General features: G+C 47.7%; 4 protein-coding genes across 6 annotated transcripts; 1 reads left to right on the top strand and 3 right to left on the bottom strand.

The window, feature by feature from the left end:
* Positions 1 to 5: 5 nt before the first annotated feature.
* On the bottom strand, positions 6 to 4691 carry LOC117852876 (uncharacterized). 3 transcript variants are annotated; one of them, XR_004639964.2, is made up of 7 exons: positions 4303 to 4691; positions 3430 to 3479; positions 2547 to 2705; positions 1307 to 1423; positions 878 to 967; positions 634 to 733; positions 219 to 460 (listed from the first exon to the last, which is right to left on the bottom strand). XR_004639964.2 is itself a non-coding variant. In XM_034735163.2 (5 exons), exons 1-5 carry the CDS (start codon positions 4541 to 4543, stop codon positions 326 to 328), a joined length of 702 nt encoding a protein of 233 aa, XP_034591054.1. In that variant the 5' UTR covers positions 4544 to 4680; the 3' UTR covers positions 6 to 325. The 3 variants fall into 3 exon arrangements, 1 of the variants encoding a protein (XP_034591054.1); XR_004639963.2 differs by lacking the exon at positions 634 to 733 and having other exon boundaries at positions 322 to 460; XM_034735163.2 differs by lacking the exons at positions 634 to 733; positions 878 to 967 and having other exon boundaries at positions 6 to 460; positions 4303 to 4680.
* A 3446-nt stretch (positions 4692 to 8137) lies between these two features.
* LOC117853350 (ethylene-responsive transcription factor CRF6) lies at positions 8138 to 9441 on the top strand. The gene has a single exon (XM_034735736.2). It carries the CDS (start codon positions 8527 to 8529, stop codon positions 9439 to 9441), a length of 915 nt encoding a protein of 304 aa, XP_034591627.1. The 5' UTR covers positions 8138 to 8526.
* A 5485-nt stretch (positions 9442 to 14926) lies between these two features.
* LOC117852548 (uncharacterized) lies at positions 14927 to 17485 on the bottom strand. The gene is made up of 2 exons (XM_034734671.2): positions 16356 to 17485; positions 14927 to 16275 (listed from the first exon to the last, which is right to left on the bottom strand). Exons 1-2 carry the CDS (start codon positions 16765 to 16767, stop codon positions 15149 to 15151), a joined length of 1539 nt encoding a protein of 512 aa, XP_034590562.1. The 5' UTR covers positions 16768 to 17485; the 3' UTR covers positions 14927 to 15148.
* A 141-nt stretch (positions 17486 to 17626) lies between these two features.
* On the bottom strand, positions 17627 to 24767 carry LOC117852547 (starch synthase 1, chloroplastic/amyloplastic). Its single transcript, XM_034734670.2, has 15 exons — positions 24430 to 24767; positions 22935 to 23290; positions 22320 to 22397; positions 22113 to 22237; positions 21437 to 21518; positions 21176 to 21349; positions 20989 to 21070; positions 20543 to 20634; positions 20374 to 20436; positions 20210 to 20299; positions 19580 to 19704; positions 19375 to 19483; positions 19243 to 19295; positions 19064 to 19103; positions 17627 to 18290 (listed from the first exon to the last, which is right to left on the bottom strand). The coding sequence occupies exons 1-15, from the start codon at positions 24728 to 24730 to the stop codon at positions 18132 to 18134; spliced, it is 1929 nt and encodes a 642-aa protein (XP_034590561.1). The 5' UTR covers positions 24731 to 24767; the 3' UTR covers positions 17627 to 18131.
* Positions 24768 to 26523: the final 1756 nt, after the last annotated feature.

Here is a 26523-nt window from a genome sequence, read left to right as displayed (position 1 = left end):
TCACGGAGCAAAGTTCATGCCGTTTATCAACCAGGATCATCGGTCAGCAAACATCCTGTTGCACTACATGTACGCTGCGAAAGAGACTCAGTGGTGAAACAAGCGGTGCAAAAAGAGAAAAACACCAAACGGGTAACGGGATACAACATACAAACCATGTTACTCGGTTCACAAAACTAGCGGCAGCTAACACGTAGATTGGAGTAGAACCACGCGTATCTCCATAAACATTTGACATGCATAAGATGGTTGCCAGCGTAGGGCAGGGCTGTACACGGATGTGGTATACATACGCAACTGTCCGGGCGCGCGTCTTGCTCTGGGATCAGGACGGCGAGGAGAGGAGGCGCTGGATGACTTTGTCAGGGTCGTTGTCGTGGATCGCCAGCAGCTCGGGGACGTTTGGTGATGTGAAGCCCATCTCGTGGAGGATGTTGTACGATTTCACAAACTCCTTCACCTGGATACAAGGTAGAAAGAGGTGAATACTTGTCCAATTTGATGGACATGCCACAGCAGAAATAGAAAATTGCACGTTAGATGAATAGCATACATAATGCAAACTGACTACCCGGGGAATATCTCAGCTTAAACTATTTTTACATGTCAACTTATTTTGTTTCTCGTACCTACCTTTAAAAAAACAGCTTGTATGTTCACTGTATATTATTTTTTGCAGTTTAAATTTGCTCAATTGCCAAACTGAAATTATCCCAGCTGAACTGAGGTACATCTGTACATGTCAAAAACATACTCACCATATTAAGTTCTATAAGAACATTATAATTAAACGAGATCCAACCTAGGAGGACCTAGGCGGTTTTTCATTAAGAAGAAGAAAATATGCACCCAAATTCGAGCAAGAGGGGACTCGAACCTGAGTAGTTAGGATGCACGACCACACCTCCCACCCTAACCAGTTGAGCTAGACTCACTTCCTAGTGAATGGCAATTGGTGTGACCAATACTGGTGAATGGCAATTGATGATCATGAAAAACGAGTAAGCAACATAAACCCCCAACAGACTAGAAAAATAAAGCTGATTGCAAATCTGCTCACGATAATATTTCAGTGGTTTATCTCTGGAAACATCCAATTAAAAAAAAATAGCGGACACTTGGGAGAAAAGAATTAGCACATGAAACATGAAAAGGTGGATTTAATTACCTGCAAATTCGAATAGAGATAAGGTGTATATAGTTATTGTCATTAAAGAGACTTTAGCTATCAGAGAGCCATATTTTCATGATTAATGGTGCTAAAATAGTATTAATAAAAAATACAACAGGAAGAAAAGGAGCATGCCTTTGCAGGATTATCTCCATAATTCAACACGGCAAATGAGACAGCTTCACGCCCAAGCCCCATGGAGACATACTTGTCCACAACTGGATCCCCTGACCCTGAGGATGCTGGTCTAGCCTGCAAAAGGAAAATGAGAATGCCAGTTATTCAATCAATAGAATTTATTTTCAACATCTGATTGGCATGCACTACCCATAATATGATAGTGAGGTGAGGAAGCTAGAATGAAGTTACAAGATTGTAATATCAAATTTCACTAAGTTACTCTCCAAGAACAGAAATTTCATCAAATGGCTGTACTAGCATAGGACCATAGGAGTTCACTTAGTCAACTGAAAAGTTGGATATTATAACTATGTTCTTGTTGCAGATATGTTATTGTTGAAGGAAAGCTTGGACACATATGAGCATGGACAAATGAAAATGCGCTAAAATGGATTAACAAAAAATGAAGGGTACCCTGAGATAACCAAATACATTAACTATATTATATGCCCATTAAAGGTCAAGGACAGCTACATCACCAAACAGTATGTTCTGCGTTTTGAACAACTTAAAGTATAATGCTCGATTATGAACAAATCAGAGCATATGTGCACTGGTTTTTTTCCTGATTAAACCAAACAAATTGGCAAAGAACTGGTATCAGTTATCACCACAATAGTCAAATTTGGTTGTAAGTGATATTTACTTTCTGATCTAAAATTGTGGGGTTAACAACAGACTTTGAGAAAAATGTAATCTGCAGGCGCACTTTTTTTTTTTGCATCAATACAGGGTGTCAGGCAGAACAGGACCAGAAAACAAAAGAACAGAGTCAAAGTAATGCAGCTTCTTATAAACTGTGCCTAAATCTCGTGGCTCCTCATTCCACTTGATTTATTGTTGAATGTTCAGGCAGACCAGGTTGAATCTTCAGATACGTGATTTACTGATTTTTAGTATCAATTTATTGTTGCTTCAATGAGCAAGTTAATAAGCACTTCTAGTTTTTTGAATTAACGCCATACAACAAACCAGTCTATCAACAACATGAACAAAGTGGAGGAATGGTGGAAGGGCAAAGTTTAGTAACTACTAGGGGGCATTAGTTACATAAGGAAATAAACAAAAACAAGTCTATAAACAACTTAAGACCCTTTTTCTGCTAGGGACCAGATGAAACTTTATCCAACAGTAACCATGTAAGGATTTTTGATATATCATATATGAAAGACAGAAGTAGAAGGAGCTCTCTAACCTGCTGTGGCACAGGCGGTGGTGGGGCCTGTCTTTCTACCACAAACTTACTCCAGTTGGGGTTCTCCTTCTCTGCCTCAGCAAGAATCCTTCTCTCATACTCAAAATCAAAGTTGAAGGTGCTGCGAGGAATTTCGACCATCTGTGGTGGCAATTGAGGCTGAAAAGATGACACTAATTAGAAGATCATGAATTCCAAAATCAACATGTGAATTGAGGAAAACTTGAATAGCACAACACTTGATGCCATGCAACAAATAGGGTTTGCTCAATAACCATACAATGTGAATGGAATCTTGAAGAATGGTAGAGTGCAGTTCTAGGAACAGAAAAATAAAACACTAGATAGACCCACATACAGTATGACACATAGATGGAGCCCACATATAGTATGAATTGCATCCTGATACATTTCAACTTAGTTGGCTACAAAATATAACACCGAGATTATAACCAGCAGATATATATGGCTGCACAAAATTAACAGAAGCCACCAGTAATTTTTCTAGCAAAAACAGAATTTAGCACAAATATTAGTTCATTGTATTGTTTAAACATACTTCCATTCTAGCTGTTCACTCATCAAGGAATAAGCTGCACTTGCTATCTACAGTGGGCTGGCAGAAGGGTTATTGTTCATCAAGAAATAGATAAACAAGTAAGATTTGTTAATGGTGCTCAGATGGTCACTGGACAGGTGACCCACAACAGATCAACCATTCGATTGCCGTAAATTCCCAGCCATCTTGCCGTAACTTCCATATTTACATATGAATTAACAACATACCAACATTTGTCTAACAGCTAGGCAAACATTCAATCTCACTGGAGTTCACTTGAGAAAACAAAAGAAATGTAGTTCGCTAAGAAATTAAATTACTCACAGGAGGGGTAATGCGGAATTCAGGCTTTATCGCAACTTGTATGCCCACTTCTGCACAATAAGAACACGATATTATTAGAAAACAAACTGTTATTGAGAACAAGCAAACAGGGAACGCTAGTAAGCAGTTCATTCATATTTTGCAAGATGGAAACATTAAAACACAGAAACACAATTACCAAAATTACCAACTACTTTGTTGCGTCCGGTAATTACAAAAAATAGAATACATCCATGAGCCTAGGCAAGTTTAGCATCTTATCAACTTCAATTATGTTGATAAGAAGACAGGGAACGAACGTATACACAATCCCATTATCTCAAAATTACTGAAACATTTCATGAGCATTTGGCATCTGAAGACAAAAGCATATGCAAACACGTATACTAATCCAGCACATGCAAACACCTATAAGTACTTATAGAACCATGGTTATAACCGATTCATGTCTTAGTATCCAGCTAAGTTGCACTAGCAGCAGCCATCAAGCTTTGTCACAAGAAAAATTTAAAGTGAAATTCAATTTGGCTCATATCATTCGAATTTGCTGGTATTCAACTTCCCAGCATTCCCTCGGGAGTAATCCAACTCGGAGATAGTTACTAGATGGACAAAGCCAAGTGCTACAGTTGTCAAGTTTCAGGGTTAGATTTTATCAGTTCCCACATCGTGATCCCTACAATCAGAACCCAAACCAACAAGAGATCTGCTGACCTAACAGCCCCCAAAAGCCATCCAATTCAGCCCGACAGACAATTCAGCATGGTGCATTCGATCGAGCACATAGCGCGCAGCTCTCCGCTCCGGGACCAATTCGAACCAACCGTGGAGTCAATCGGATACGTGCATAAAGTGGGAAACGGGGAGAATTACTCGAGGAGGTGGAGGTTGGAGCCAGCGGCGTCACGATGGGAGCCGAGGACCCGGAGCCCGCCCCGGGCCCATGGTGGTACGGCGCGGCCCGCGGCGACGCGGTGGCGGACCCGCCCCCGCCCCCGCCGTGGGTCGGCTGGCCGACGCGCGGGTAGAGCGACGAGCCGCCGCCGGGCGCGGCGGCCCCCGGAGGCGCCCCGTAGGATCCCGAGCCCGGCCGGCCCCGGAAGTCGTACTCCATCGGGCGCCGCGTAGCGCGGTCGGTGGGGACGGACTGGTCGCGCTGGAGGGTGTGGAGGCGCTCCGGCGAGAGCGAGCGGGGTCGGAGAGTCGGATCACGCGGTCTGGTTGGAAAACTCGGAGGAGAGGAGACGACGCGGTGTTTGCGAAGGAGGTGAGGCTCTCGGTTTGGCGACGCAGCAAGCAATCCAGTTATTGGGCCGCACGTGCTGGTCCGGCTGCCCAGCAGGCCACCGCCGGGTCCTCTCAGATGGGCTTCGACGTGCGGGTTTTTTCTTTTGAAGGTGTGTGCGGGGCCTTTTTTGACGATTGTGCATACAAGACGGAATCCAGCTATTGTTTGGGCCGCCGCACGTGCCGGTCCGCTGCCAGCCAGGCCGGGTCATCTAGGATGGGTGGGCTTCTACGTGCGGGCTTTTTTTTAGGGCTTTTTATGATGTGCAGACGACGGATCGGGCGGGGTCACCAAATTAGCGCGGAGGTCGCCAATCCGCGCGCGATCCGCGTGGCTTGCGGACGACGACGATGGATGATGAGCGGATCACGGGTACCGGCCGTAGCCCGCTTCCGGCGGTGGAGAGAGAGAGAGAGAAGCGGTGATTCGGGTGGGAAAAAAATCAGGGACGGTTCGCCGCGGCCTGGGCTCCTCTGCCCGTTTTGCGGCGGTGGCTCGCTCGTGCGGTCGTATACAGAAACAAACTTGGCAACCCTCCTCCAGGTTCCATGTTCGGGAATAATCAACCACGCACACACAACATTCATTGGCTTCTGTTATCCTGGAGATAACAGTGCCAGTACCAGTCACGTCCACCGATCCACCGATTTAGAAAAAGATCCGGCGCCGTCTTTCCTTAAACTAGCGGCCCACTGGCCGGAGGGGGAGAGGGGCCAGGTCAGTCAAAGCCTCGTCCGTTCCCTCCGGTGCACCCACACGGCCGTCGCGTCACAACAGCGCCCGCCTTTCCGTTCCCCACACCCACGCCTCTGGCCTTTGTCCGTTGCGATGGCCGCTAGCTCCTGCTGCCGGGGCTTGCGCCCGCCCGCCGGCCGGCTCGCGTTCGTCCGCTACCGCCCCCCGCACCCGCGCGGGCTCGGCATCTCCAGGATCCCCTTGCCTTTGCGTTGCGGTTCGGCGTCGGCTGGTGCCGACGAGCGACGACGACGCTGGCTTGGCTCCGGCCCTGGTGCCCGCCGCGCTTGGTTTTTCCGCTGTCCGGGGGCGCGTCGGACGTGCGTGCGCGAGCGCCTGGGGATTGGCTCGGGTTTTACTCAGTCGGATCACATAGATCACCATAGAAATTGACCCGAGTTGATCATCACCAGCAGCGGCAGGTTTAAAAATCCTGTGGTGACAAAAAGGCTGCGATTTGGATTTTTGAGTTTGGACGTACTTAAGCGCTGTTAACTTTTTGTTAGTGCCGCAGGATCAGTGACAAAGTCGGATCAAAGAACTTGGTGCTAGTGCAGTTGCTAATCTCTCGAGTTCTGAACAATCTGACCGAACCATTTCATCTTTGCCCTGCCGAGTTCGAACGTCAACGTACCGTGCCCGACAAGCCTTTGGGAATATGAACGACAGAGAAGATCCAAACGTGGCTGGCCACGTCACTTCTAATCTAAACTATATAATGTACCAACGGCTGTACATGACAGCAAAGCTCTACAAGCATCCTCCTGATTTTTTTTTTGTGGCGACGCAAAAAGCAAACGTTTGTCGTCTTTCCGAGCACAAGAAAGAAAATGAGCAGCTAGTGCATCTCACCAAACATCCCTTGCTGTGTGATGGCTCCTTTCGATCGTCTCGGCAATGGACAAGAGTGGACACGCTTGGGTTGGGTCTGTTCATTCTCTCTTGGACGGCCAATCATTCTGAAATTTTGTGGTTATCTGAATAGACACCGTATGTCACTAATTGGTTAGTACACCCCCCCTGTTCTGTCTTCACCTCTACTGAATGCCGATTCCTCATTGCCACACTTTTGGCCGTTTTAGTTCTTACGAATGTTTTTTTTTTGCAAAACCCTCCGGTTGTATTTGATGCAATTTACAATTTGCTTCTTTTTACTTAGAAAGGCTTATAATTTGCTTTCGCCCAAAATTCATGCTTGGAGAATAAAATGGTACTTGAAGGTCCGAGACCCTGCTTCGACTACAAAATTTTTAGCATGAATGCCAGGGATTCGTGTTGTTCCTCATGTTGGGTGTTCAGAAAAATGTTGTTCATCATGATATGCACATGATTTTGCCATGGTAAAACAAATATGAAAAATAATGTATGTAACGCACAGCATATGCACTAGATTTGACTAGCAAACACTAGTATATAGGTATAGTACGAGAAAACTAAATAAGTACTAAGATTGAGTTACTGGGTTATGGTGAGCTGCCAATAATCTTAACATAAGTAATTTACAGCTATAAAGTTCTTCGGGGCTTGTTTGGTTCGGCGCCTTGCTGAAAGTTGGCGTGCCCATGTAGCTTGGGCCGTCGTTTAGTTCAGCACGAAAAAATGGCTCATCCACGACTATTGTTTTTCATGCCCACACGCGGGGTGGGACCGGGGCAACGGAAAGCTTTGCCAAATCGTGTGTGCACCCATGTGTTGGTAAAGCTCAGCTGGATGCAGACCAAACATGCTGTGAGCTGGATGCAGACCAAACATGCTCTTCATCTGTTACTCGTAACGTCACTAGTTTGTATACGCATGCGCAGATGTGGGTCCATGATATGCAAAACACATATCAGGTCCACAGTTAACTGGCATAGATTGCCGTTATCGGTGGGACGGATTGTCGTGTATGGGGTAACTCAACATCATTCTGTTCGTATTTTTAAAAAACAATATCAAAATGGTGAGGTGTTACAAATAGATCTGAATTCGTCCAAATAGGAAATAAAACCTGGCACCATATGTACATAAATATGTGACGATTTAGAAGACATGTAGTCATACAAAAATAATATTTGATTGGTCATCGTGCAAAGTTACATTGTTAAATTTTTCTATGAAATAGAGGATATAATACGAATACTTTCAACCGTATAGGAAAAAATGAATTTCATCAACTTAATTTCCTATGAAAGTTTTCAAGTTGATGAAATTCAGTTTACATGATCAAATACTAAGCTTTCGAACTTAATAATATTGAACTTAAATTTTCAACTGGAGATATTGAAAATTTGACCTCAAGTTTTGTCATCGGCTTAATTTCTTATTTGCTAGTTTCTTAAAAATCCTTTGAAACAATTTGCCATAAACCATATTGGGCTCTAATTTTTTCCAACGTTCTAAAATAATATTTCAATACACGCCACAATTTCTCAACACTTGTTATTGGCATGTTATTATTTTCTGAAACCTTCAAATCTGAACGTCAAATTCATACAGAGCGGTTCATTACCAAAGTGTTTCCAAATTTGGAAGAAAATTAATAAGTAGACAAAAATGATGAGCTGCCAATCATTCATGCCATCTCCAGTACGCGGATCCTTCTGGTCCCAGATGTCATTTGCACCAGCAGTTACACTGTTGGCCTACTACAGCTTGATCCTTGATCCTCGTAATTATTTTCTAAATCTTCAAAGTGAACGGACATATATTTTTTACGCAACACAGCTCTTACATGTGGACCTCGTATTGACTAAATTTATGATTTACACGAGTTTCTTCCCGAATTTGTATTTGAAAACGCGCTAAAAAACCAACGGAGGGAAGATTTTTGCGACTAGAAAAATATCTCGGAATAAATGGCAATGTATTAATGAAGAGATAACCTAGCCAAGCAAATCCTTAATGATTGGGCTGCTTGCCAAATTAAACCGTGGATCCTAAAGTTTGTGGAAGAGATCTCTTCCCTCTCTCTTTCCTTTTCTTAACAACCCCCTATATTTCTCACGGGCCAACGATCGAGCCTCCTCGTCTCCTCCACCCCGAGTCATCTCCTCTCCCTCCCCCGCTTCGTTTTCCACAAGTCAGTGCGAGCAATGGTGGAAGCAGCCCACAAGGCGGCAGCGATCCGCAAAGTGGTTCGCATCTTCTGCGACGACCGTGACGCCACGGACTCCTCCGGCGACGAGGCCGAGGCCGGCGCCGGCGTCGCCACGCCGCGAGGAGTGCGCAAGTTTGTGAAGGAGATCCGCATGGAGCAGCGTCGGGCCATAACGTCATCGGCTCCCGCGCCCGCCGGTAGAGTTGCTCCCGGCGGTGGTGGAAAGAGGAAACTGCCGGGCGTTCCGGCGGCGGCGCGCGCGGCGGAGCCAAGCTACAGGGGCGTGCGGAGGCGGCCGTGGGGGAAGTACGCGGCGGAGATCCGCGACCCGCACAAGAACGCGCGGGTGTGGCTGGGCACCTTCGACACGGCCGAGGAGGCCGCGAGGATGTACGACAGCGAGGCCCGCCGCCTCCGCGGGCCATCGGCGACGACCAACTTCCCCGCAGCGCCGCCGAAACCCGTCCGTGTGGTGCCGCCGCCCCAGGCCATTCCCGCCGTAGTGGCCGACCTCTCCTCCGCCGAGGAGTCCAGCGACGAGTCTCAGCTGGTGGGCTCACCGGTCTCCGTGCTCCCCGCAATGCCGGGCGAGACGACGGACGACGCGGTGGCCCCGCTGGCGCTAAAGCCCACGGACGCCACCGATTCCACCGCCAAGAAAGACGCCTCCCCCTTCTCCGCCGACGCGATCCTCCCGGAGCTCGAGGAGGGCGTGTTCCCCGGCATCATCACCCCGTTCGACGACCCGGCCCTAGGCGTCCTGTTCGACGACATCGCCGCGCCGCGGCTCGACCACCTCCCCGACGACGGCCACCTCGGCGACCTCCCGATGTGGCCGGGCGAGGACGGCTGCGGCTTCAGCGACATCGGCGACGACTTCTTCGCCGCCGAGCCGCTCCCCGCCGTCTGAGTGATCAGCTAGCCTCCCCCGGCGGCCGCCGGAAAGTTTTGTCATTTGCCTTGTATGTATGGAGCCAGATGCCTATTCTTTTTCTCCATTCTAAAATGCTCGCGTCAACATCTCCTCTCATTCGTTCAGTGTGTTGAGTAGTGATTGCGTACATGTATTCAGTGTGTTCATGTTGCATTAGACAGCAGCTTCAGTGTGTTCATGTGTTCTGATTGAGAAAATATATTGTAAGTTGTAACCAGTTCGTGTGTTCTTGTGTTTGAACTCCTTCAAATCTATCTGCATCAAGTTGTTGCTTCCGAAAACGCTCGCGGTTAGCTCGTCGCTGACGAAGAATTGGCTCCTATTCTGGCGGTGATTCACTTCCGGGTCAGTTGGGGTTGGAGCTTGGACTAGTTATCTAGTCTTTTATTGGACATGACTTGCTGGCTTGCTGCTAGCATCTGCATGGCCGACTCTCAAGGTAGCTTGACCGGCCACATACTGAAGCAGGCTCCAATTCTAGGCAATCTCAATCTGGCCGACTGAGATACTGAAACAGTACCTCAGTTTCAGTACTGCCAACTCCCAAAGCTCAAGCCTGTGGATTATGTTGGCAGTTTTGCAATTCACAAGCAACTCTCCAAGTAATTTGCTGATTGCGGGCGATAGATTTGATATGCCTTTTCACTGGATCTTGATCTGAATTATGAGAATGCAACGTACCGGATTGTTAAGCTCGTGCAATTGTTATATATATGCTACAGTTACGATAAGGACATTTATATAAATTCATTATAATGCAATCATGTTACAAAATTGGATATATGTAACATGATATGATCATATGAATCATGCGATGTACTAGCATGATCGGTAACGCACGACGCCACTGCTCACGAGCCGCTTGCATGGCCATGTAATCCACGCACCACCAGTTCCTCAGCCTACACATGCGCCGGATGGACCAATTAACTTTACTTTCATGCGTTTCCCCTTTGCTTCCACTAATTTGTCTATCAATGTCTCCACAAGCGTGCAACGGCACCTGTATTGTCATCTTCTCCACGTCGATTCATTTCCCAACACAGGTTTAGCTGGACCTTGGACCCATGTGAGCAGGTGGAGCTATGGTGCAAGGCGTGACGAGTTTCACTCGCCGACGGCTAGATTCGTAAGGCAAAGGTAAATATCATTGGGCGGATCTCGCTGTTCCTTTGTTTTCTCCTCTCTATTTTTTCTTTAAAACTTCATTTAAAAAGATTTTCTTTCAAAAAAAATGTTTCAATGGAATTGTCTTTCCATTGGAACATGTCTTTTATAAAAAGTTTTCATGAAATGTTCCTTTTTTTGGTTTAGAGAATTTTTTGTCCAAAAGTTTTTAGAAAGCCCTTTTCTTTTTCTAAAAAAAATTTCTAGAATATTTTTATTTAAAAGTTTTTGTTTTGTCGTTTTCTTGTCATCTTCATGCCATACTTGTGTGTGAACTAATTTTGCTTCCATTAAAGCTAATAAATGCAATTTAAATTGCATAGTGACAGAAGTGGCGGAGTTTCAAGCATGCCTAGGCACTTAGCTTTTTGGAAAATGCCTTGAAATAGCCATTCAATATGGCTATCAGGTATCATTTGCACGGCTGTCCTATATTAGCAGCTTTTAAATATTTCTTCTATTCTTTATTATATGCTTAATCAAATTGCCATCCTAGTTGCGGATTTCACTTAAGGACATTTTTCATGTTGTCCCTACTCCCATACATGTCATTTTTCAAACTACTTGATTCAACCTATGGTAGAGCTTCTACTACCCTTCATTTTTAAACATAATACACTGAGGGATAAGGGTACCCATGGATCCCCACCGACCAGGATACTGGTCAGCCCTGACAGGTGGTCCCGCCCGACCACGCCGTGCGGGCCAAGGTATGGAGATACGTGGAGCACAAGTCCGGAGGCCAGGCGAACGGATTCTGCCCGGATATCATGGGATACTTGTTGTAGTCCGACTCAGATTGCTTTCCATATAATAATCGACTAGGATTAGATCCTATCCAACTTGTAACCCTAGATCATTAGCCTATATAAGGCGGCCAGGGACACCCCCGAGGGTAACTTACCTCAACCCAATGAACATCAACTCTTCGCGTCCCATACCAGCAATACAATCCACCGAAACACAGTACGTAGGGTATTACTCTCCGGAGGCTTGAACCTGTCTAAAACCTTGCATCTCTATGTTACCATCCGAGTTTTTATCTTGCGATCTCCCCGGCTACAAATCTACCATCTAAGTAACCCCCTGGTGGACTGCCGGTCACTAAATCCGATAGTTGGCGTGCCAGGTAGGGATGATTGTGAGATCCTCCCCAGCGAGTTCGATGGCATCTTGTCCCGGCGTCATCTTCCCCGAGTGCATGAAGGACTTCCTCACCGATCTGATCCAGCCCCGCTTCGAGAGCATGCCGGTAGAATCCAACTCCGCCACCTCCGTCGTCGACTCGGCACCCATCGCCAGCTCGGCATCCGTTGGATTTGCATCGATGGAGCAAGGTCTCCACCCGAGGATCATCACGCCGCTTGCCCAGTAGGTCGGTGATATCTCTCTCTCTCTCTCAGAGAGGGTCCCGCGCATCCCCGCAACAATTAGCCTACCCACGCCCTCCGATCTAATCGTGGGGCTAGATCGCATCAGCAACACAATTGCTGAGTGCATCAATCTCTCCTAGGCGGCACTACGCCTCAGAAGGTTGGTGTCGGGCCTTCCCAGCGCCCCTTTTGGCCTCAAGAACTTGGCTGCCGTGCTTTTTGAAAAACTTGTGTAGTCATTCCAGATCCAATCTGAAGAGCCACCCGAACCCACCCAGTTTTCGAACTATGGTGAACATCCAACACCTAGGCCATACGGTGTCCTGTAAAACATACCAACGGAGGGAAGGGGTTTTGTCTTTATATAAGTTAATCAACAAATTTTCTTGCCCCACGGCACATATTGATACATTTTATAGTTTTTTCATTACAGGTCTAGTTCCTTAAGTACGTCCTCCGCAGCTTGTTGATATTGCTCAGCCAGCTCCATGAGGTTATCAGCATCAAAGTCCTCGGCAACGCCCGTTCCGACGCGCCCCACGGCCAGCCGGAGGAAGTGCGTCTTCAAAAGCGTTGTGACATTCTTGGCGCACTCCACAACGGTCTCTTCATCAAGGCCTTCAGCCGACTTGGTGCATTCTTCGACTCGACCATGAACCAAGCTAAGTCATATATTATTTTACGGCTTTCGTATATCTCCACGTGCCTCAATTCTCATATGTCTTCATGACTTTCGTTGACCACTCTGATCGCACCTCTGACTGCTTATAAAACTTGGTCCGTCCACTACATGGGCAGTCGGGGGTTGCACCCTATGAGTGCCCAATGCACGCTCTTTGCTTTTCCGCATAGTTCCGACCGCTTTGCGGCTTGTTCGTCTCTCTTAACGGTTGCTAAAGTACTTGGACAGCACATTGCTAAAGTACTTGGATAGCACACGCTTTAATCCGTGAAACCTCGACTCATCTTGTGATGCCCCGTCTACAAGCTCGAGATCTGCTCTCAGCAGACTGCTGGCTAAGCAAGGCTAGGTGCTTAAACATAACAGGCTAATTACTCGAGGAAATTACATGGCCTACAAGAGCAGGACGTGCAAAGATTTATTTATACGTCGAATAAAACTCTGAGTTATTCAATTACTAAATGTTATAGAGTATGCTACATAATAATTGCATTCTACTTTTACAGCTAAAAAACGACTCGGCGTGCTTCCTGCTACCCGGCCGACCTCCCAGGCTCGAGGGCTGGGTGCGGGAGGTGACTTGAAGTGCTTCTGTGACTTGTTCGGCTCCCAGGCTCGAGGGCTGGGTGCCACAAACAACTCAGCGTGCCTCCCGTTGCCCAGCCGACCTTTTTGGCTCGGGGCGGTAGGCGACTCGGCATGCTTCCGTGGCTCGGCCGGCTCCCAAGCTCGGGGGCTAGGTGCCATAGACGACTCAGCATGCCTCCCGATGCCCAGCCGACCTCTTTGGCTCGGGCGGGAGGCAACTCCGCGTACTTTCGCGACTCAGTCGGCTCCTAAGCTCGGGGGCTGGGCGCCTTACTTTGGTTGGCGTGCCTTTTTGGCTTTGCCAGTCCTTGCGCTCAGGGGCTGGGCTCCTGTTTCAGGTCGGCGTGCCTCCGCGGCTCCGCTAGTCCTCGCGCTCAAGGGCTCGACGCCTACTTCAAGTCAGCGTGCCTCCGCGTCTCCGCCAGTCCTCGTGCTTGGGGGTTGGGCACCTATTTCAGGTCGACGTGCCTCTGCAGCTCCACCAGCCCTCACGCTCGGGGGCTGGGAGTTATATTTGGATCCGTTTTACGACAGAAACCATACATCAGATTCTTGACCATTGGACCGATTACTTTAATCGCTTCAATGCTCGGAGGCTACTTCACATGGAGTGCGTCTTGCGACACCCTCCATGTGCTTCCCTTCGATCTACAGGATGCTAGACATCCCAGAGCTCGGCAGTCGCATAGACATGCGCATTTTGTCATACGCCTGTGGAAGCTTCAATTTTTCTTCTTTTTTGAGCACTGCGCAGCCTCTTTGTCACTATGATGACACCGTAACTTCAGCTGAGTGCATTACAAGCTTCATTGTGCATCTACCAGGCTCCTGTTCGACTCCACATTGCTCGGGGGCTTGAGGGATAAGGGTACCCACGGGTCCCCACCGATTAGGATACTGGTCGGCCCTGACAGGTGGGCCCGCCCGACCACGCCGTGCGGACCAAGGCATGAAGATACGTGGAGCACAAGTCCGAAGGCCGGATGAACGGATTCTGCTCGGATATCACGGTATACTTGTTGTAGTTCGACTCAGATTGCTTTCCACGTAACAACCGACTAGGATTAGATCCTATCCCTAGGTCGTCAGCCAATATAAGGCGGCCAGGGACACCCCTCGAGGGTAACTTACCTCAACCCAACGAACATCAACTCTTCACGTCCCATACCAGTAATACAATCCACCAGAACACAGGACGTAGGGTATTACTCTCCGGAAGCCCAAACCTATCTAAAACCTTGCGTCTCTATGTTACCTTCGAGTTCTTAGTCTTACGATCTCCCCTACCTACAAATCTACCACTTGGGTAATCCCTGGTGGACTGCCGATCACTAAATCCGATAATGACGTATAAAATAAGCTAATTATTAGTTCACTTTATATTAAAATGGAAACAAGTAGGAAGGAAGACAACAGGGATTATGATGGAAAGAGTTGACAGGCCGAGAGGGAAGGATGTTGGAGATCGATGGTCGGCTGACGATGGTCGATGGCAAAGAAGAGAGCTTGAAGAATATGATTGCCTTGACACAGGTGGTCGGGGTATAATCGTCCAAAGTGGCTAATAAGCGCTGTATGAAACGAAAAGAGTGGCAACAACTCGGCGAAACTCACGTCAAAGATTAGCAATTTGACGAAGCCCAATGTTCAATTTGCTTGCTACTATTCTTGCTAGCACACGCGTTCGACTTTATTATTGCCTTATATCAGTAGACAGTAGTCGTATTCCGCTAATCGGTGTATTTGTATATGAACCATGATACACCTTACAACACATCAAGTGACAATATCTATGTACAATGTACGTACGTATACGTGACAGCACTGTTTTTTTTTTTGCTGCGTATATACTGATTCGCTCGTCTTCTCCGGCTCACCCCCGATTCCTCCTCGCGGCGACGATGGCGACCACCGAGATGGCGGCGACCGACGATGCCCAGATGACGCCGGGGCGGTTGCGGACGAAGAAGCTCGCCATCCTCTGGTCGTGGTACTTCCTCACCTTCTCGATCTCCCGGTCCATGGCCATGTACACGGACGGGTACGTGGCGTGCCTGTCGATGCCCTTGACCAGCCTGAGCACCTCCTGCGGCTGCGCGCCGCCGCCGGACCCGCCGCGGACCACGCCGGCGCCGCGGAGGATCCGGACGTCGGCGGCGTCCTCCACGAGCTCGTTCATCATCTGGAAGTAGCGCGTCACCGGCTTGCTCTGCTCGTCGTACTCCCGCGCAAGGAGGTTCCGGGCCACCGTGGCCAGCTTGAAGTCGTACACCAGCGCCGGCAGCCGCACCGCCGGCTGCGCGAACTCGACCTCGGCGCGGCCGGTCTCGGAGGCCTGGATCCGGACCCCCGACCGCCGGAGCTCCCGCGCCGTGGGCATGCGGGACGGCCGGCCGGTGGCGCCGCCGCCGCTCGCGCCCGCCCCCTGCGGCGGCGGCGGCGGCTTCACCACGCTCATGTGCAGGCAGTCCAGGAGCGTGCGCGCCGCCATGGCGTCGTCGGCGGCCACGCTCTTGAACGGGCTCGCCGCGGCCTTCCTCGAGGAGGAGAAGGGCGAGTAGTACCAGCAGAAGTCGCGGACCACGTCGCCGAAGCTGTCCATGGCGTAGGGCAGCTTGTACTCGCCGGCGCCGGCGACCGTCTCCCTGACCGCGGCCTCGACGACGCCGGCCACGTCGAGCAGGTCCCGCAACGGGAGCTGGTTCTCGAGCTTGACCACGTCCGTGACGATGTCGTGCATGTGCTGCGACTTGAAGGTCTCGTCTACGCCGTCGCGGTCGCCGCCGCTCTTGGCGATCGCCTCGTTGAGCTTCGGCAGGAAGCCGACGACGAGGAAGATCCCGTCCACGACGCGCTTCTGCCTCTCGTCCCAGCCCTCGTCGGTGAGCTCCGCCGCTGGTGCGTTGTTGCTTTTTCCCTTGTCGTCGGTTTCTTGGTTATCAGGTCTCGGAGTCCGAAGAGCATCCCCGGGTGAAGCATCTCCTGCTCCTCCGGCTGTGGCTGAGAAAGAGGCAGAGATATGAGTGAACACTGAAAGAAGGTAATGGTGGGCGCCGGGAGCTGGGCGAATGATGGAGTACCTGCTGCATCGCCGGTCGGTACCTGGATTATTCTGGAATGGCATTCATTGGCGAGGGCGAGGAGCAGGCTGTTGGCGCGCGTGTGGTCGTCGGAGTGGTGGCCCGTGACGGCCTCGTAGACGAGCGCGGCCTTGACGCGGAAGCCCTTGCGGCGGTCGATGGCGCTCCGCGGGTCGTGCGTGAAGAAGACGCTGACCGGCGCGAACTCCTCGGGGTGCTCCGCGCGCATCCGCTCGTACGCCGTCGACCTCAGCATCTCCTGGTACGGCAGCGGCGGCGGCGCAGCGGCCGCGCGCGCGGGTGCGCGGGGCGGCTCCTCGCGCTCGGGCTTCTCATGCCCGAGCTCTGGTGCTGGTGATGCGGCGTCGGCGACCAAGTTGGCGTCTTCGACCAAGTTGGCGTCTTTGCTCATTTTCGCTTTGGTTCCTGGCTTCCTGCCTTCCAGGTGGTGGTGGTGGTGGTGAACTGAAGGGTGATCGGTGGTTTGGGTGACATGGCGCGGTGGGGTGGTTTTATAGGCCTTGATTGAAAGGGCCGTGAGGACAATGCTAATGTTTCTGAGTTCGCCAGTAATCCCTTGCTTGGCGTGATCAGAGGCAGGCAAGCAGCTTACGTGACATGGAGGAATAAGGATTCAGCAGTGTGGGATCTGCCCCTGAACACGTCCGTTCAGCGTCCCTACGGCCCCACCGTGTGTGAGGAAAAAAAAAGTTTATGCATCAACGCTGCATGTCCCATCTTGATCCTAGATATGAGGCTAGAGAGTGAGAAATGGCTGAGATTGACCTTATCTTCGCAAAGGGAAAAGCGGTAGTTTTGGGCAGTCAAAAACTTCAGAGTTCAAACTGACACAGTGAGGTGAAGTTTCAGAGTGCGCGTTTCTTCCTGGTCAGGCTCAGTTAAAATGTTAAATTAAACATTTAACTCATGTGAAACAAATCCAACAATTTAATAACTGGTTGTTTAGGAATCCAAGTTGGACAGACACGACGATCAAGGATCGATCCCAAACTGATGTCGGGTCCGGAATGGAGGCCCTGCAAGTTTCCCCGCCAGGCTCTAGGCATGGTGCCCCGAAGGCTCCAATGCCCTTGTTTGGAAGGTTACTGACCAAGCGGACAGTGTGTGGTCACGCCACGCCAAGGATAAAGCTCCTGAAACATGCAAGCCGATGCCCGCGGATACAAGGCACACCAGACGAGCGGCTTGAGCTTTACGATATTCTTTGATACCATCACATTCACAGCTACGCTTTCGACGTACGGACACACTTGACACTGAAGATGTGCCGTTAGCAGTGATCATCTTTAGTAAAATGGCAGAGAACGCGCACAACAAGGCCCTCCGTCAGGCAGTTCATCAAGAAAAACGTACGAGGCATGGTTCTCTAAAGGGTCAAAAGTGATGAACCCTTACGGGAGCAAAGGACAACATGTCATGAGCAACAATCTTAAGGAAACAGCGAATGGTATAACGGAAGCAGAATCCAGTTGATTGCATATGTACCATTGCGAGGCTGCCTGCGCGGGACCGCTTCCAGCATCCTCCTTATTCTTCGAAACTGTCATTCATCTGGACTTGGCACTGCATCACGTCCTTTGAGACAAACCAGCCACAGCAGCAGGGGCCATAAGGCTGACCTGAACAGTGGCGGGTATAGCCGGTTTGCTTCCACAGTTCCGTGTATGTACAGGGTTTTTCACTCATCCTTCGACTCATGGAAGAATGATGGACCGAAGATCTTCAAGAGATGCCACTTGTGCTTCCCTTTTTTTTTTACCGGACATAAGGTTGATCGATGAAGGCCCACTGGAAGATTTGTTCATATTGCTCCGCGGCATGGTCCCATGTGAAGTCTTTAGACATGCCCCGCTTCATGAGTCCCTCCCAGGAAGATTTGTGTTCCCGATATGTCGAAATTGCAGTTCGCAATGTCTGCAAAGCGCATTAAAGCGTCAAAATCAGAATTATGAAATGCTTTGCCCCATTACGACAGTGGTTTGTTTTACTATTGTTGGATTGAGATAATATAAGCACTGCATTTTAATAAAACAGTAAACAAATGAATCCTGAAACCAGGGGTGCATAAACTCTCTACACTAATCTCAATTGTTTTAGAAGAAACTTGCAGCTTTGGTAACTGATAGTTTCCAGGCTAGGTTCTATAACATATTAGTCAAGGTCAAAGAAATTAATTAGTACATGCATAACATTCTGGACAGAGTAGTAACATCATTGATTGAAGTGAAATGTGAATGAGTTGAAGTTTTAATCAAAATCTTTACAGATCACTTGTATTGAAGTATTGAACAAAAAGAAAACAAAATTAAAGCTCTATTTGCTCATCAGAAACATGTATCAAACATGTAATGCACATCATGCACCTGGCACAAATTAGCAGTGTTGAACCAGGGTGAGGGGGTAGCTGCTGCATTCATATTTTATTTGTATGAACTATATTTTTCAGGGTTTCATTTCCCAGTAAGTACCAATTCTCATATACTAACAAGAGGCCAGAATCAAGCAACTTTTCCCGTAAATCCAGTTACACATTGTCATTAGCAGAATCAGCTAGTTGGATGGTGTTAACACAACTGAGTTCAACAATGTTTGGCACACAAAAAGGGCCATTAAGGTACAAGGAGTCAGGCCATTCTATAGCCAAGATACTAACAGAATTCAAGGATTCGAGTTTAACGGGAACTCACCCACAGCATGTTTTCTGTTGTTAGGGGTGCGAACGCCCACCTGTAAAATATATACGCAGTGAAACTTGATCAGTTCATAGATGAAAGGAGCAAGCTACAGAAACCATTGCAAGCATTCAATTGATTCCAGACAAGAATGGAAAAAACATGCAAATACTCTAAAATGGAGAGGTTCTTACCCTGTACCTTGCTCCCCGTTATCACCAAAAGGGTTGAAGTTCTCCACGGTGTCCTGTTCAAAAAAGAAGGTGAATAAACATTCTGCCTTGGTACTGATATTACAAGCCATTATTAAAGGATAACTGTCTTACTCTAAGCCCCCCAGTTGCATGAACAACAGGAACTGTACCATACTGCATAGCATATAGCTGATTGAGACCACAAGGTTCAAATCTGGACGGCATTAACAATATATCGCAGCTGTACAAAAAGGGAGATATCAGTATCTATAATATAAAATGTGTTTGTATTTACAAGATGACAAGTGAGTTCTTTGGCAATGGGTTGTTTGTATACCCTGCAGTTATTCGGTGGGAAACCGGAACACTAAATCCAACCCATCCACGAAATTTATCCCTGAAGTTCGACTCTGTAGATCTCATCCAGTCTTCAAGCTCTGGGTCACCAGAACCAAGCATGGCCTACATTAAATAAGATAAGAATATTTTTTCATTGGTCAACTCTAGTTGTGGGCACAAAGAGGGCAACTCAAAACTTCTAAACCACCTCAACCCCTATTCTTCATCAGCCTTCAGTTCAAAGTAAAAAAAATAAGCAAAGAATTCGCGAGAAGAATATGGACATGGTTCTAGTTTCCACAACCCACAGCTACGGCTGAGATATTGTTAGATAAATTCTGTTTCTTGAAGCGTGGACACATGCATGTGTGCAAAATGTTATTTAGTCTTCCAGGAAGAAACATGTTGAAGGTCATAGAGGCCCATAGCCCCTCCTTTTAAAAAAATTCTTATGCAAGAACTTATTAGCGCCATTTGTGAGCTATCATAAATATCAAAGTTGAAAAGAGAGGACTGGAATAGAGAAAGCAAATCCGCACAAGGATATTATTAAAAAAAAGATCATCACAAATTGAATGTTTTTGACTCAGTTTCGAGCTTACAGTCACAGAAAAGAATCAGCACTTACAAATTGAATGTCTTCCCGCATGAGATCTGGCATGATAAGTTTAATGAGATCAATTCCTTTCTGATAATCCAATCTTCCAATGAAGCCAATCTGTAAATCAAGCTAAAGTCAATCCACTATACTTTTTTTTAAAAAAATTGATGTCTGAAGCATTGGAATCTAACCAGAGGAACATCAGGCCTTATAGGTAAACCCAGCTCCTTCTGCAATTCAGCTTTACATTTGGCCTAAAGCAACAATGACATGCTACAAAGGATTAGTGAGTGAGAGAAATTTGAGAAATGGGAGGCAGAGATTAAACATAGGAGGCAGTTATACCAACTATCAGCGTACCTTTCCAGAGAGGTCATCAGCAGAATAATGACAAGGGATATGTTTGTCTGTGGCAGGGTTCCAATCATTAATGTCAATTCCATTTACAATTCCTGCACAATAGATTTATATTGAATTACTCCCTCCAGTCACAAATAGGTGACATTTGAAAACAAAAATGATTTCCAAAACACAGATTTAACTAATAATTTTTGTTAAATAATATTTACAAATCATAGAAAGAGCATACTTTTATGGAACTACATTTCAAGATAATTCAACTCATACCATTTTCAGATATTTGAATTCAACACACAGAAAGTATTTTGTAACTAAACTTTGGAATGATTGACTTAAGACAACCCCAGATAAGTTACTTATTTGTGATTGGAGGGAGTAACTCTTATCATCCCACTCGGTTGTTTCCACAAAACAGTCGAAAAAAATAAGTACATGAATATCATTACCGTTCAATACACTTTTCCTGGAACTTAACAGCTCATCGAGGCCTTGTCCACCTTCAGCAGTAGTGACCTCCCACGAATAACCCTGGAAATGAAACATAAATGAAAAGTGGAAGACATGCAACACCCAGATTGAAGGAAGAACATCTTGTAAAAGCTATTTACATAAAGTTGTTATATGTAATATCACCTTACTGACAGTCACGATTCGATCTGCTGTCACAACTGCACCTTTCAAAAAATTAACCGCCTCACCCTTGTCAAGGGCATGCCTCCTTGCCCATTCAGGGAATACCCACTCAAGAGCTCCATACCATTCAGGTGGCAACCCCAGGTCAGGATATGTACTTGCAGGCTCCACACCCTACCAAAATGGAAAGAAAAAAAACACAGTGCTGAGTAACTGTATCACCAACCTGTATATAGACAATGGAAACTGGTAGGCTCAAACCTGATGTGCTAAATTATGTATTACTAGAATGCTGCGGGAGTCTTTATAAACACCATATGGTCTATATTTTGCAGCAAGAAGGCTGAAATAAACAACATCAAGGTTAGGACTAAACTGATTACATAATGGAAGCTAATTTAGCATTGAAGCTAACGGAAAACCATGCAAAACGCGTCAAAAGAAATAAGTATCATCTGAAAACTTGTATGACAACAGTATGATGCAAGAGCAAGACTACTAAACTCTTCTGCTTATTGTGTATGCTTAGTGTTGTGTAAGTCTTTATTGGTCCCACAAAAGATCAGGTTTTACATTTTACCACATAAATCAATCTCTTGAAATTAAATGATTGTCATTTCACAGATATCATGTGCAGCGACATGCCACTGCTGTCCAAACCATGCCCTCCTGTTTCGAAGTAAAAGGGATGACTCAGAGTATTTGCAACTGATAGGCTAAGAACTAGCATTACCAGAATAAGTTGACTACAAAACTTAACTATCTTAACAAAATTTTCTTGCTGCACTAAATTATTAGTTAATCCTAAAAATGTTACACAGAACTGATAAGCAGGGAAAAAAATTCGATGAATGTTATTGTAATATGGCATGAGCTCTGAGGACAATGAATAAAGGTGTAGGCTTGCAGGATTAAGATGAGTAGATTCAGAACATACACTGGCACAAGGCTGGCATGCCAATCGTTCACAACAAACATGCAATTCTGTCCATAAATATATCCTCCCAATTCAAGGACCAAAGGAGCCTCACATGCAGCATAGCAAAGGAGTGTGTATCTGAACTGCAAGATATAAATCACTTGATCAATTTTGTGATAGAACTTAAACAGTTCAAATAGGAGCTTAATCTAACAAGCTTCTTACCTGGTTATCACCATAAGCACCAAACTTATCTCCATATATATTTCCAGGTCTGTGATAGGAGGGGTGGTCAACGAACACCTAACAAATGACAAAATTAGATTGAATAAAAAAAAAAGCCCCAAAACATAAAAGAATTCTTCAATCACCAATTGCAATAACAATAAGAAGAAAAACATGTATTAAAACCAGACGCTCCTGCAAAAAGCGATATCAAGAAACCCACCAAAGCAACCTTTTGAAAGTTTACTGCTACTTTGAGCATGTCATTAATTGTTAATCCTTATCATCTAGTGGTCATCTTTTTAGTCAGTATCATTTTTGCCAACACAAATGCAAGACCATGGATGCATAAGACCCTAGGACCAGGGGCACAAGTGTACTAGTTTCATGGACACATCATATCAAGCATTGTGGAACCCTCCTCGTCTTAATCTGGAAAATACTGCATGTTGTCCATGATGCTGAAGACTATGTGATGAATAACATTAAATACACAAGTAACATCAGAAGATGTATATGTCAAGAAACTCACAAGACTTAAAGTCAGCAGTCTAACAGACAAAGGTAGCAAGTTATTAATTTTCATCAGAAACAATACGGTGATTGAATACTTACCCAATCAACAGAGTCTCTATACTCATGGAAAAAGGTTACTTCATGAGTACCGCCAAAGCATGGAATCCGAATGTGCTTCTCAGTGTAAAATGCATTTGCATAATTTTTATCAGAGGTACCATTTAAATATCTTGGCATTACAACCATCACACGATGACCACGAGCAGCAAGAGCAACTGGTAGTGAACCACAAACATCTCCTAGACCCCCTGATTTCGCATAAGGAGAAGCTTCACCAGTTACAAAGACAATGCTATGTGTTATTTTAGCTCGAGCTTGCTCCTTTCCAACCATGATCGTTAAGTCTTCCTCACTTGCCACAACTACTGTGTCATTGATGGAATCTTCAGCAATCCCTGTATGTGAAATAAAGGATTGTATATTTGTTAACACCAGAGCAGAGGAAAAATATTAGCAGGATGTCAAATAAAAACAAGAAGATGGTTTCTTGATCCATCATGCAAGTCTAGGAGTGAATAATAATGGTGCTGCCAACATTCTGTTCTCAGCTAAATGACAAATCAAGGTTGCCAGATGCTCACTGGTTTCCTAAATAATTCGATAGTATGGTCAAAGAGTGTTGTTTAATACATACACGAAAACAAAAAAAGAGTCGTGGTCCAAGGAAGAGAGCAAGGTGGGCCAACAGCATATGAATAAATATCCCGCAAGTACCCAAAAGAATAGATTCGTACCAAATTGGAACTAGCAGACCAGTGAAAGGTGCATATGTCCCTTCTAGAATATGGTAACTGACAAGATATCAATAATCTAAGGATCCTAAGATAAATTCCAAGTGCGTTTTTTTAATTTTGCAACTAAACATATAGATACTGTCATTCCATGACACCTCTCTGCTGAAAGTTCTTTCTAGTTTCTATCAACTGGCTAAAATCCGGACATTCCATTCTTCAGTCTCAGTGTTTCACTAAATGACGCTCACTCCCTATTTTCATCTTTCCTTGAGGGTTGTTGATTCAGTGAAGTCAGCTTCAGGCAAACTGATATGATACCACAAGGTTCTGTTAGCATATTCCGTGGAGTACAACCACTTGCAACGCAGGTTTACAATTGCCCACCAGGCACCACCAAGCCACGGAAGAGACAGACTAGACAATTTTGCCCTACTTCCAAGGACATATCACATATGTGTGAGTTAGCCCCATACCCTACACCTCTTCCTACTAGTAAATACTCCGTATCTATCTGCTCAGATCCAACCACGTGCACGGCCCTCGAAACCTCTGTTGTGCCCTGCATCATACCGAGGTATCGACACGCCACCCTGAACCCCATCGTCTCATGATCCAATACAGACGCCGCCAAGTATCCGGGTTCCGATTTTTTTTTCATGATAATATTAATCACATATATTCGATTAATACTAACAAAGGATCAATTCAACACAAATTCACCCTTCAAAAGTCTACCCAACTCCCCAGACCATTTCGTGCTGCACGAACGAACCGATCAGCAGCCATCTGAACACTCTTACCTTCGAGGTCGAGATCGAGGTCCCCGAGGTCGTCCTCGGGCACGGGCGGCGGCGTCGACGCGGGCTCGGGGTCCCGCGGCGGCGCGAGGAAGCCTGGCACGTGCGGGGGCGCAAACTGCGGCGGCATCGGGCGCGGCGCGGGCCCCTCCCTGCTCAGCTCCGCGACGCAGCGCCGGCGCACCGCCCGCTGGAGCCGCCGCGGGCGCGCCTGGTCGCCGCCGCCGCCGCTACCCCGCCTGGGCCCCGGCCCGGCGGCCCGCGCGAGGAGGAGGCACGCGGCGCCCACGGCCGGCGTCGCCATTGCAGCGCCGAGAGCGGCAGGAGGCTGCGGGTGCGGGGGGGGGGGGGGGGGGGGGGAGGGGGGGGGGGGGGGGGGGGGGGGGGGAGGACGCGTCTCGTGTCGTCTCTTCTCTTCTCTTCTCTTCTCTTCTCGCGCGGTGGTGGGGTGGGGTGGAGTGGAGTGCGCGGTGCGGTGCCGCCTGGGGCGCGCTTCGCGGGTGGCAGAGGGATGGGAGGCGAGGAGGGGTTTTTGGTTTTGAAGCACACAGCAAAAACGGATCCGGGGTGGGGGGATCGCCGAGGTGAGGTGGGGTGCCGCCACGCTGCCAGCCACACACACCGGAACGGGCGGGCGTGCACGGGAAACGCAGCGCCGTGCAGCGGACGGACGGACGGACGGACGGGGTCGAAGCGCTTTCAGTGGCCCCTGGCTGCGTGGCGTGGGGAAGAATCTGCGGCGGCTGACTGGTACTGGTTGATTCACGGACACCATTTCACCGGTTGCTCGTGACCGGGGGTGTCGCGCTCGGAGACGTGAACGCCTTCGTGTCTTTGGGAAGACGCTGCATGTGCTTTTCCTGTCCTTCGCTTGGGCCTACATGCAGAGGTTTCGTGGCGAGAGGGGCGTGAATTGTGGTGGGCGTTTTCGATCTGAGTGTCTTGTGGGCTTCTTGCAGGTGTGTTGTCATCAGTGCTGCTTGTCTCATTTCGGCACCCTAGCAGCAGCGTTAGGGGTTCAAATGGCTCACGTAGTCACGTTCACGTAACAGTGAACTGATGCTATTTCTTTATTTAGAGCTACATAGCCAGCTTTTGCCTTGTACGTACCTCATCATTTTGCTTAATTGAATGAGAGTATTTGTTGGCCAAAACGTTTTATTCTGACAAAACGGAATAAATCTTTGCAGACGAAAACGGAAGGAGTGCCCCATCTGAAATTCTATGATCTCCGCCCACTGGGCTGCTGGACCGCAATGCGCGTGTAAAGTGGCTTGGGCCGCCAAGGCCTTGCTCAGCCCAGTTGCAAGAGTCGAGTGATTTCAATTAGCAAGATATGCCAAGTATTTTTGCCCTAGATTTTTAATTTAAAAGCAGCTCATATACTCTAATTCTGAATTTAAGCGGACAAGTTAAACACATATAAAAGTGATACAGTTTACAAGCAGCTGCGCTCGAGTCGATTCGCCAGCGCATTAACCACCGCCGCATGTCCGACGACGACTGCTCCACCGTGCTCCGCCAGGTACCTTCGCACGCTGTCAAGGTCTCGCTCGACGATGTCCACCCCGGGGCGGATCACGGTGTGCTCGATCCGGCGCACCTCGTTGAGCGCATCCATGAACTCGGCAAAGGTGATCGGCGAGCGGTCGCCGTCCACGGTGGCGATCCGCTCCAGCTCGCCGCGAATCTCCCTCGTCCCAGCCGATAGCTCCTTGATCCACGCGATGGAGCGGCTGGTCGTGGCTAGGAGATTGTCCACGGCCGCTAGGTCTCTCGCCATGGCGCAACGCTACGCACGGATCGGTGTCGTGTCAACTATCTTCTTCGGATCGAGCTAACCCGGGCAGCGCGCGACCCCGCCAGTTGCCTTCCCTGTCGCTCCTCCTCTTTCCTTTCCTTGCCTTTCCACCAAAAAAGAAAAAACATGAAAGGACGGCGGCATCAGCGGGGAAGGTGTCTTGGAGGCGCGATTTTCGGGGGAGAGACAACTATCCATCTACGGCTACGCCGCCGTTTCCCGTGCCCTTCCCAAATCTGCAGCTCCGTTGTAGTTCCTTCCCACCGCCGTCTAATTTGCACCTACGCCCCCGTCCC

The sequence above is a fragment of the Setaria viridis genome, chromosome 4 (assembly GCF_005286985.2).
Source record: "Setaria viridis chromosome 4, Setaria_viridis_v4.0, whole genome shotgun sequence".
Classification (NCBI taxonomy): domain Eukaryota; kingdom Viridiplantae; phylum Streptophyta; class Magnoliopsida; order Poales; family Poaceae; genus Setaria; species Setaria viridis.
The sequence above is the reverse complement of the archived record's forward strand: the minus strand, read 5'-3'. Positions and strand labels throughout refer to the sequence as shown.